We start from the raw sequence: 12,422 nt of genomic DNA, 5'->3' as shown, positions 1-12,422 counted from the left end.
ACATACTCACACTGACAGTTAGGACCCTTCCAAATTCAAGGTCAACTTTGGTCAATTTCATGGTCACAGAATTTTAAATAGCAACAGAGGGTCCCTGTGGCACCTTTAAGACTAACAGAAGTATTGGGAGCATAAGCTTTCGTGGGTAAGAACCTCACTTCTTCAGATCTGAAGAAGTGAGGTTCTTACCCACGAAAGCTTATGCTCCCAATACTTCTGTTAGTCTTAAAGGTGCCACAGGGACCCTCTGTTGCTTTTTACAGATTCAGACTAACACGGCTACCCCTCTGATACTTGACAGAATTTTAAATGGGAGTTTTGTCATTGACTTCAAAGGGGACCAGAATTTTATGCCATATATCTGATAGTACAAGCAAGAAAAAATAATACTAGTAAGTTTTGTAAAACTTCTATTATTTAAAATTAGCTTTAAAAAGAAAAATAAAAAAAGGCAGGATGTCTTGATTTGAATGTCTAGCAGAGCAATAAATCAATGCTTTGTCAATGTTTGTCAAAATTAGAATACTACCTTTCTAATGGCATTTCTAGTCCTAGGGGTTCATAAAATATTGTAAAACCCTCTTATTGGTCCAAAACAAATTATATAGCAAAGGACATGTTCAATCCTGGGTTTTTATCTACGTCAGATTCGGTGAGGAAAAAATAATTTTGGGGTACCTTTAAAAAAATGCTGAAAGTTTATCTGAAGAGTGAGATATTTGATAATTGTGACTGAGATGGATGAGTTGGCAGAACACAAATGAGAAGTCAACAGAGCAATAAGAGAACCCAATTATATGAGGTGCAAGCCACCTCCTGCAAAATGGTGTACAGCCTCAGCTCCAAAATTAATTTAGGGACTCAGCATCTTTCAGTTAATTAAATGGCTGCAGGTATTGCCACAGGGTTACAGAAACAAAGTCATTTTATGGACATCGTGACATCATGTGGTATAACATAGGGAGTACATAATAAAGAGGTTTTTATTAGAATGAATTTGGGATTACCCCATTATACACAAGTAGCTCTGCAATATCACATGGCACCACTACATATCTATCTCTCTAGAAAATGGAGAAAGCTAAAAGCAAAATTGTTCTTGCATTGTAAATACTACTTTTATTTGTATTGAGTGATGTACAATATATACTTTTTCATCATTTGTAATAACTTTGTTAAAATACATGGATTTATTTGGTTTCTTCTGTAAAGCCACTCTTACTGAAAACCACTTCGCTCAGGCTCCAGGATGAATGTGTTTTTGAAAGAGTTTTTCCTCTTACACAGTAAGATTACCTTCAAGGTAGAGACTGTGGCAACTGCTTTAAACCTCCACCAATGACTCATAAGATCTAGTAAAAAAAGGCAGGCACTAACTTTTCCTCCCAAACCCTAGAGCAATTTTTAAGTTTTAAATATTAAAAAGGCAATCTACCTTGATATGTATCAAGCATTAATATTGTCTCATAAAATAGTAATGGTTCTCCCTTTTTGATTATAGGCATGCATCAAGCATAGAGCAAGATAGTAAGTTAGGAAAGACATTCAAACACCTCTTCCCCAAAGGCACAATGACCTCAAAATCAATTGGAAAAGGTATAAAACTAGGTTTCTCCAACCAAATGTTGATCTTCAATCCCCATAAACTATTAAAGACACCCACACTAGGGAGAAAATGTATTTTAAATTAAAACGTTTATAGGCACAGAAAAGTGACTTTGCAAGCTAAATAGGAGTACTTCACTACTAAGAAGAATAGTTTGCTGTTTTATGTTGGTAGCCCCACGTATTTACTGATTTGTGTTGCTTTATAACAAACCTGACAAAGGGTTTCTGTAAAATATAGACTTAAATATGTTAGTGATTGATGTACAGTATTTATTGTACATTATGATTGGCATTTACACCTTTGAAGTCTAGCTACTTCAAAGCACTACACAACCTTTTTCCTATTATATATTTTGCAGCAATTATATTGATTGCTTTACTTTTTTTCACGTCAGCAACTACACTAGTGTTTTTTGTTTCCGTGTAATGCCTCTTTCCTATAGCCTGAGAGAAATCAACTGTTCATGGACTGAATGAAAAAAAAAACAAAAAAAAACGTTGTCTTACTGTGCATTTCACATTCTGTCATTTCCCCTTTTTAAAAAAGAAAACGACAATCTGAGTTTAAATTTTTTTTTAAAGTAATCTTCTCTAAGATTCTGATGGTTAAAAAAAGATCAGGTTCACATATTGTAATTATGAATGTAACAAGCAACTCAAAATAAGATAAGATAACTTGCTTTTCACTATGATGAAATAGATTCATAATTCATTATGACAAGCAAGTTGGAATACATATGATCAAGAGCGCTATGCAAATATCATTTAAAAAAAAACAACACACACACACAGAAGGCACCACAATTACAATAAAGCTTCATCCCATCATGATTCATTTCCCCCCCCCCCAAAGTAATAAGACCAACAAAAGAAATTAATCATAATGCATAATTAGTCAAGATGTACAAGCCAACCAGCTGGCTCTGCAGGGAGAAAAGGGATGCAAGCTATTTTAGCTAAAGTAAATGGCACTTTCAATTAAGTTTGGCTTTACTAGGTTTTGTTCAGCTTGATTTTCCTGTTATTAACTTGTATTTCCCTATTTAATTTAGCATATATCTTTTCGATTTTTATTTTTTAGAAGAGTCACAGTTTGCAATGTTAGTGAACTTTTGTCTTGAATTGCTCACAAGTTGTTCTGCAGGTTGCACTTTGGGTGTCCCTGGTACTGCCACTTGGTAGAAGTTTGGTAACCGGATGTCATATCGAAGTCCTTTTCCTACGTGCACTCTATCATTCAAGGCATATAGTTTATCAGCAATGTCACTCCCAATTAAAATTGAAAACAGACGTGAAATGAAACGGTGTTTAGCAAACAGCAAATACAGTTTCTTTCTTCTCCAAGCCACATATCGACAGTCCGTCTCTGCTGTAAGAGTTACCTGAAAATGAGATTAAAAATAGCTAAATTCCAGTGTGCTGATGTTGACTATACAATTGTATGAAGGGCTCAGGCCTATTCTTCTTACTCAGAAGAAACTCCCATGGGCTTCAATAGGAAAGCTGCACAAGTAAAAAAAAAAACTGCAGAATCAGGCTTTTATGACAATTGGCCACAGAAATCCTACAAATAGTCCTTTGAAAGTGCCACTAGTGCTTCTTGGATTGCTGCCTGTGCATGTGCCTTATTCTTTCTGCTCTGTATATACAATAGTTAAAGTTAACTGAGCTAAGTCAATTTAAGCCAGCTGAGAATATGACCCAAGACTCATTGCAGATAGAAGACAGGTGGGGAAGAAGACCAAGAATTTCTAGTTTTCTTGGATCCAGAAGTTCTCTAGGTGTAAGCCCAGACGAAATGTAAAAAGACCGTTACATAATACAAAGGCAGTCTAATTCTGAAATACCAAATAGGGTCATTATTTCTAAGCAATCATATTTTGCAGCAACAATATAAAACTAAATAAATACCAACAGAATACAGACATAACCAATCAATTGGGTAACCAGACCTCCCTCCCCTATATGCCCAAGTCTGGCATTTTCAATAACAAAAATAATACAGTACATTAATTTCTAAAGTGTTTAACTATGCAACAGTTTAAAGAAGTACACAAAAACCCTTCATGTTTTACCTGGAAAATACCTTCTTCTGTGGGTCTTAGGGAATCCCATTCAGGAGAATCCAGAAATTGAAGGGGGAAAATATAATGCAGAAACTCTCCATCAACGGTCACTCTGATCCTATCAAAATACAGGGGATATGTCAATATTGCACTCATAAAAGTAGACAGAATAGTAAGTTACTTCTAAATGTTAAACAGCAGCTGGATGTGAGGTACTTTAATACTCAGTACAGGGTGTTGAGGTCTATGCTTATTTGTTCATACTGTTTTCTTTAAGTTTTTATATGCAGTTGGAACAAGCACATACAAAACAGCAAGCAAGCAACTAAGGTTCAAATCTTATAGTCCTTACTCAAGGCAAGATCATTCTATAGGTGACTAGCATGTGGAAGGGCTGAATGTTAGGCATACGGTGGCCTGATATGGCGGATATACATAGAGATGGTGAAAAAGCATGATTCACCTTCTTCTAAGACCAATAGAACCCCCTTTGTTATTTTGTGGCTCTGCAGTTTTAGAGGGCTACGGTGAGAGGGAGGCATGGTAGCTGGGGAGACATCCCTCATGTAACATATATGGTTTTCCCATGCAAGGTAATGCTGTTTCAGGAGCTGTGACTGAGGCTAGAGGAATAGCATGGAGACACTGGGTCTCCGTATGAATGGCCTAGCCCTCCACAGGCCAAGATTTTCATGAGTTAAAAAATTATCTAGGACTCAACTGCACCTTGTATGCCACTCTGAGGGCTACTCAGGATGGGGCTTAATGCTCTCATCTCCCACATGCAGGGGTGTGCAAGTCTTTTGTCTCACCCCAGCCCCCAGGAAGGAGTGTAGCATGCATTTCCCTGCATGTTTGGCCAATGTGGAGGGATGGACACTACTCCTGCATCATAGCTAGCACTCATGCGGACACTAGCAGGAACTGTGGTTGTGCCCAGCTGTTGTGGAGGAAGGCTGTTTGTTTCTTATGCCTTTTCTGCTCCTTGGACACCCATGAAGCAGGTAGGTACAATCTAGGATATAATGCAGTGATACGCTATTAAAAACAAACATAGCATTCACTGCTATATGGTGTAGCACAATTTTGTTTCCCATACTAGTCAGGTTATACTAATAGAGAACACTTCTAAAATATTCTTATGTTATTAAAACAATAGATGGGTAACAAATACAGGGTACACGTTGATGAATGCACTCATGCTCCCTTTATTTGAATGTCTTAAGGAAAAATGGAAGTGGTATAATACATTGGTCTGAAAAAAAAATATTAGTCTCCTTGTTCTTTAAACTGTTATGGCTTTTGTGCTCAAAGTGTTCTTATGCTGGAGACTTCCTGGACATGTTTACAGTTTTTAAACTGTCAGCCTATTTAATCTCTGGTACTTGAATTAAATGTGAGCAAACAATATACAAATAAGGAATTACTGTTTACTTTTATATTTGGAAGGATGAAAAAAACCCACCCTGTAAATAGATACGAACAAACTGATACAAACCTTCCAGACACAAGCATAGAGAGTTTATCAATAGGTGTTTTGCCTTGCATAGCATAACAATGCTCCTTCTCCAAAGTAACCACTTCTGCATCACAACACAAGACAATCTTCCTAAAAACAGTCAAGGAGATTCCCAGAGGCTGAAAAAGAGAACTGTAGAGTTCCTGGAATTCTTTTTCAAAGGAAACACTCCGAACTTGGTAAGTAACATAAATAAATTGTATGAAGCATATCACAAAGAGGACAAAATTCCAGGAGAATATATCAGCAGCACATATATCCAGCCAAGCCCATACAGAAGAGCAGAGAAAGCCCAGTCCAAGCAAACTGAAGACGTACATTAGCCCAAAGAATCCACTTCCTCCCATGAAGCCAACAACAAATAGAATACTAGCTAGATGGTAGATAGATCCTTCTGGCTCTTGCTTCCAGGCTACACAGGTAGGATGTGCATATATCAAGCTCTCCCAAAAACTTTCATTTTCTCCCATGGCTGAAATAATTATTTGGTTCAGTTTAAGTTCTCTCTGCCTTCTAAAACTTTATTTATACAGGTACAGGTAGAGGGGTCCATTGCTTTTCCATCTTTGTAGCCATTGGTAACTGATCACCATAATCCCAGGCTCTTCTATTTTAAGCATCTAGGAAGTTAGTGTTCTCAGAAGTCCATGTTCTTTCTCACCGGCTCACGCATCCTTCTGATTTGGTTGGATCCATAACATGATCTGATCTGGCCAAGTGAAGAAAAGAGAGGAGCATTTATACAAACATTTGCATAAGTTAGCTCAGACAAGATTTCACAGATTTTAATGCCAGAAATGGGCACTATGTTCATCTAATCTGACCTCTTACATAATACAAGTCACAGAATTTCACCAAGTGGCTCCAGCATCAAGCTCATCATAACTTCTGGTTTAAAGACTTCAGGTGAGGGGGAACTCCACCCTCGATAACTTATTCTAATGGTTAATTACTCTCACTGTTAAAAATATGCATACCTTATTTCTAGCCCAAAAAATAAATAAATAAAATAAATAAATCTTTCCTGGTCTTAGATATCTTTCTTAATAACATATTGTCAGTAGGTCTGTCAAGCGATTAAAAAAATTTATTGTGATTAATCGCACTGTTAAACAATAATAGAATATGATTTATTTAAATATTTTTGGATGTTTTCTACATTTTCAAATATATTGATTTCAATTGCAACACAGAATACAAAGTGTACAGCGTTCACTTTATATTTCTTACCAATATTTGCACTGTAAAAAATGAAATAATATTTTTCAATTAATCTAATACAAGTACTGTAGTGCAATCTCTTTAGCAGGACAGTTGAACTTAGAAATGTAGAATTATGTACAAAAAAAGCTGCAATCAAAAATAAAACAATGTAAAACTTCAGAGCCTACAAGTCCACTCAGTCCTATTTCTTGTTCAGCCAATCGCTCAGACAAACAAGTTTCTTTACATATGCAGGAGATAATGCTGCCCACTTCTTGTTTACAATGTCACCTGAAAGTGAGAAGAGGCATTCGCAAGGCATTGTTGTAGCTGGCATCGCAAGATAATTATGTGCCAAATGCACTAAAGATTCATATGTCCCTTCATTCTTCAACAACCATTCCAGGGGACTTGCGTCCATGCTGATGATGGGTTCTGCTCAATAACAATCCAAAGCAGTGAGGACCGACCCATGTTCATTTTCATTATGTGAGTCAGATGCCAGCAGCAGAAGGTTGATTTTCTTTTTTGGTGGTTTGGGTTCTGTAGTTTCTGCCTCAGAGTGCTGCTCTTTTAAGACTTCTGAAAGTATGCCCCACACCTTATCCCTCTCAGATTTTGGAAAGCATTTCAGATTCTTAAACCTTGGGTTGAGTGCTGTAACTATCTTTAGAAATCTTACATTGGTACCTTCTTTGCATTTTGTCTGCAGTCAAAGTGTTCTTAAAATGAACAGCATGTGCTGGGTCATCATCCAAGACTGCTATAACATGAAATATATGGCAGAATGCAGGTAAAACAGAACAGTGAACAGACAATTCTCCCCCCAGAAGTTCAGTCACAAATTTAATTAACAATTTTTTTTTAACAAGTGTCATCAGCATGGAAGTATGTCCTCTGGAATGGTGGCCAAAGCATGAAGGGCCATACGAATGTTTAGCATAACTGGCACATAAATACCTTGCAATGCCAGCTACAAAAGTGCCATGCAAATACCTGTTCTCACTTGCTGGTGACATTGTAAATAAGAAGAGGGCATTATCTCCTGTAAATGTAAACAAACTTGTTTGTCTTAGCAATTGACTGAACAAGAAGTAGGACTGAGTGGACTTGTAGGCTCTGAAATTTTACATTGTTTTGGTTTTGAGTGCAGTTATGTTAAAAAAAAAATCTACATTTGTAAATTGCACTTTCACGACAAAGATTGCACTACAGTTCTTGTATGAGGTGAATTGAAAAATACTATTTCTTTATCATTTTTACAGTGCAAATATTTATAATCAAAAATATATACTTTGAAATCAATTCAACACAGAATATATATGAAAATGTAGAAAAATATCCAAAAAAATTAATACATTTCAATTGGTATTCTATTGTTTAACAGTACAATTAAAACAGATTAATTGCAATTAATTGTTTTGAGTTAACTGCGTGAGTTAGCTGTGATTAATCGACAGCCCTAATTGTCAGATTTTCAGCAATAGTCCTTTTAGGGCACTGAAGGAATGACAAGTTTGGCATGAAAGATGAGATCGGATTGATTCCTTACTCAAATTAATAAGAGATTGTGTGTGGTGGGGGTTATTTTATAGTTTTGTCAATAGCCTTACTAATTATATGCCAACAATCAAAAACACTGCTTATTATTTTTTTTTAACTATGTACCATGTATAAACAAAAAAGTCAAAAGAAAATTTAAGGAGCAAAATTCAATATTGTAAGGATGATATCAGTGCAACACAAGTTTCATTAACACCAAAATAGGAGGAAGTACCAAAATATTCCTGTTAATATTTTAATAGGATAATCAGTTGGGGATGAATTTCAATTCAGATTTCCAAGTGTGTTCTATGTATCTATGGCCTCCCATCACTGCAGTACTGGTGATCCTCTAAGAATTTAGAAATAGAAATAAGAACAAAACTCCCCCAGTCCGTTGGAGCAATAGCTTGATTAATTTGTATTTTGGGGGATTTTGTTTACAGAGTATGAGAAAGGAGAACTGATTGAGAGAAAACTAAGAAAAACAAATGAGTTTTACATTTAACCGTGAGATCTGGGGGGTCACTCTTATCTTTTGAGGGCAAGGGTTCCACAGGCTAGGTCCAGCTCCTGTGAAAGCTGTCTCCTGCTCTCATGAGCCTCCCTCTGTTGACTGGCAGTTTCTTTGTTCCAACTGAATATCACTGCCCTGGGAAGTCATGTTGGCAGGGTGAGAGGCAATCTCTTGGATAGACAGGGCCAATCCAATGGAGGGCTTTGAAGATTACGGCAGAGATCTAAACAGGACACTGTATTCTATGGGGAGCCAGTAGAGAGAGTAGAGCACCACAGTGATGTGCTCATATTTAAGAAAATAAAACCCAATCATCCACATTGATGTTAAATAAGTTTTAACTTATGTGCACAGCATCTTTAGTTGACTTGCCTTAACTTTCTTGAATATTCCCATGTAGACTTGGCCCAATATTACACCACTATGTAAACATTGCTTCACCATGAAACCTCCCCTAAAATATTACTAACTTTACATTATACATAAACATGTAAAATTTCTTTACTATATGGCCAACAGAAATATGTTCTAGTGTACATTCTGTGTCCTGAGACATCTGAAAGGGCACATTTAATAAATGTAACATAATAAACAAATGTGATTCATAAAATGTTGAAAATCGATATTAGGACTTGCATTAGTCATACTATCTGGTATCACTTAACAAATAGTGCTACTATTTCTACTATTATTCCATCAAAAGCAGAGTATTGATAAGTTTGATTTATATTCAAACCCTATCAAATCTCACATCAAGTAGTAACTTTTTAAATGAGGGCTATAAATACCAAAAGAAAGGAGCTACCAGTTGGGAAGGCCCTCCTGTAAACAACATGTGTTGAGGCAGATCTGCTAGAAATGGAACTTGGGGAGGAGGGAATGTCTGTTGGCAGCCAAGCGGGTAGATCCAAGGAACATGCTAGATCAGTGGTTCTCAAACTTTTATTTTTTTCACAGACCACTTGAAAATTGCTGAGGGTCTCGGTGGACCACTTAATGATCTTTCCAAAGGTTGTTTGTACTGTTAGCTAACTATTGTAAAGTGCTTTGGATAAAAGCGCTATAAAAACAAACAAACCTTTAATAATTAACTTTTTTTGTTCTGTAAATAAAAAGCACACAACTCATATTTTAATATCAGTAGTCTTACCTTTCTAATGCAATGGATGTGCCCTCTCTCCCCCCATCACGGCAGCCCCTGAGCTGGGGCTGGGAAGGAGGCGGATATCCCCTACCACAGCAGCCACAGAGCTGGGGCTGGGAAGGAGGGGAGTCTTTCCCCAGCAGCCGCAGCCCTAGAGCTGGGGAAAGTCGCCTCTTTCTCTGGCCACTGCAGCCCTGCACGTCCAAATTCCCCCCACCCTCTCTTCTCACCCCACTGCCCCCTCCCACCTACCCCCTCTGCCCCCGACCCCCCAAGGTCACCTCCTCACCTTACATGTGCATCTTCTCCAGGGTCCAGGCACCTAATTAGTGGAGCCACGCCTGTGCCTCCTCTAATTAGGTGGGTGGCCCTTCATTTTCTTGTGTGCGGCCGCCCAGGCATGCACCTTAAAGGGAACTATCCACGGACCACCTGAATAGAGCTCACAGACCACAGTTTGAGAACCTCTGCACTAGATGGCATGATTCTCTGGTGTAGGGAGTTCAACTCTGACATAATCTCACAGAGGTAAATGCTGGTTCATGCCATAATTAACAACCTGCAGAGAAGGTGTGAATATGCAGCCAGGGGGCCTGATCCAAAGCCCACTGAAGTAAATGGAAAGACTCTCATTCACTTCAATGCACTCTGGATCATGCCCATAGCAAGGGAAACAGTAGCAGCATAAGAACTGCTGTTGTAATAAATGGTGGAGCTTTCCAGTCACACACGAAGTCTTCAAGCATGTTCGGGGGGGGGAGGAGGGCGGGGATCTCCAGCCTACTTGCATAATGTCGGACCTATGGCTAGCCACCATCTCCACCTCACTGAGTGGATGACCCTACGGAGATACTAGAAATGTTCCCTTCCTAGGAAGGGCATGATCTAGCTTTTTTTGTTTGCTTTTTTTTTTTTTAATTTACAAATAACTTTTCCCAACATGGTAAGGATTGCTTCTTAATATTTGAAATTTTATTGGCACAACCTAGGTCACATGCTTCTGTACTCTCTGAAGTCAATGGCAAAGCATCTACTGACTTCTGGGGTAAAGGATCTGGCCCTGAATGAGTCAATATGGAACATAAGCGTAGCGCAGGGTGTTCCTTTTTCATCACATGTAAAATGACTTTTCAGCTATGACATGCAAAAAATCTGTCAAGTAGAAGTAAAGCCGCACAGTTTAAGGGTGCCTCTGTATACAAAGGAACTTGCTCTTGTACTACAAGCATGACAATATAGAAAGAATTTCTCAAAAGCAACCACAAAGAGAACAGTGTGTAACAAAGCTTTAGAGTTATAGCCTACATGTTACAATATACACGATGCTGTTTAACACTTTCAGGATTCATTCTGCACATTCTGATTTATTCCCAGGAAAAGCCACTGAATATCTGAGCTCTGTGAGATCACCAGAATTTAAAAACATAATGGCTTCTGTGTCAGATTTTAAAACAAAATATACTTATCCAAAAGGAGCCTAGCATCAGTAGGAAGTGTAAAATCAAAATTCATCAGTGATGTAATTAAAAGTGAAAAATACCCAACTTTAAATGTCAGTTCCGCTGCTGTTTTACTAGGAAAAAGAGAAACCTATTGCAAATACTAGATTTCTTGGGACATCGAATGGAACTGATTTTTCCAGGAACCACTGAAGTCAATACTTAGAGGAAGTGCTACTGGTGTGCTGAGTGGATCCAGCAGTTCAGAAGTACCACCCTTGAAAATGACAATTCATAGAGGTGCATGGAATATATCACAATAGCACATTTATTAGCTGCTGAGCTTTAATTCCTTTAGTTTACTAAAAAAGGAACATTAGCTGCAGGATTCCAAGACATGGCTGCTAAAATGGTGAAATCTAGAAGAGCTGAGAGAAATATAGTGGGGCAGTACTGATGAGAAGTTTTGGAGGTCTGGCCCTCTCTGAGTACTAAGATCTGCAAGAGTGTGCGTGTGTGTGGTGGTGGAGGTGGGTACGATCTTTTTTCCACAGCACGCTGTTTTTTTTTGGTGTGTGTGTTAAAAGGGGGGAGCCATGTGGCACTATTGGATCCTAAATCCTGTAGAAGAGATATCCTAGAGCTTTAAGATGAGCCATTCTCCAAATTCTGTTCTCAGTCACACTAGTGTAAATCTTGGGGTCAATGGAGTTACTACAGAAATATAACTAAATGCAGATTTTGGCACTTTTACCAAGTGAGTTGATAAGAGTAATCTCTGCTACAAATAAAAGTTCTTAAGTTAATTAGATGGAGAGATCATTAGGCACTACAAGTAGAGTCAAAATATAGGATTGTTGAACTCAAAGAAACAGAATTGACAAAAGCACATGGCTACGGAGTCTTCTATTCTGAAATTCTTTGGCAGTGCAGTGAGAATGCTGCTAGTCAACTGCAGAACAAGTGATTTTTTAAAGGATTTTTTTAAGACAACCTGGTCCTATGTTGTTTTTTACTTTACTTTTGATAACACAGATATTTCTAGCTTAGTGTCAACGATACCCCGTCTACCAATTGTCAAATTAATACAATACCAATTCCTATGAAGTAAACTGCTGCGTTTTGAATGAGATTGTGGTCAAAATATTATGGGGGACTCTGCCTGTATGATGTAAATAAGGTCATCGATTGGTACTACTACTTAGTTCACACAACATCGAGCATTTATTATGTTATGCAACTGAAATTGACACAATGCAGCCATAGAATTCCAGTGGTTTGGAAGGCCAATACCAGTTAACTCAAAGCTTTTGTAACTCCTGTAAACACAGATTGGTCTATCTTTTAATGAACCTAAGCCAAAATCTCTAAAGTAAAGCAGTAC

General features: G+C 37.8%; 1 protein-coding gene across 1 annotated transcript in view; it reads right to left on the bottom strand.

Annotated features, from left to right (window-relative positions):
• Positions 1 to 280: 280 nt before the first annotated feature.
• POPDC3 (popeye domain containing 3) overlaps positions 281 to 12,422 on the bottom strand; it is a 34,033-nt gene continuing 21,891 nt past the window's right edge. Inside the window, exons 2-4 of the mRNA XM_054023512.1 lie at positions 5,173 to 5,902; positions 3,684 to 3,792; positions 281 to 2,990 (exon numbers count right to left, since the gene is read on the bottom strand). Of these exons, the coding sequence (XP_053879487.1) occupies positions 2,679 to 2,990; positions 3,684 to 3,792; positions 5,173 to 5,663 (912 nt within the window). The 5' untranslated portion in view covers positions 5,664 to 5,902 and the 3' untranslated portion in view covers positions 281 to 2,678. The remainder of the gene's footprint in view (positions 2,991 to 3,683; positions 3,793 to 5,172; positions 5,903 to 12,422) is intronic.

Source organism: Malaclemys terrapin, chromosome 3 (genome assembly GCF_027887155.1).
Source record: "Malaclemys terrapin pileata isolate rMalTer1 chromosome 3, rMalTer1.hap1, whole genome shotgun sequence".
Taxonomy (NCBI): Eukaryota; Metazoa; Chordata; order Testudines; family Emydidae; genus Malaclemys; species Malaclemys terrapin.
This window is presented reverse-complemented; position numbering and strand designations above follow the sequence as displayed.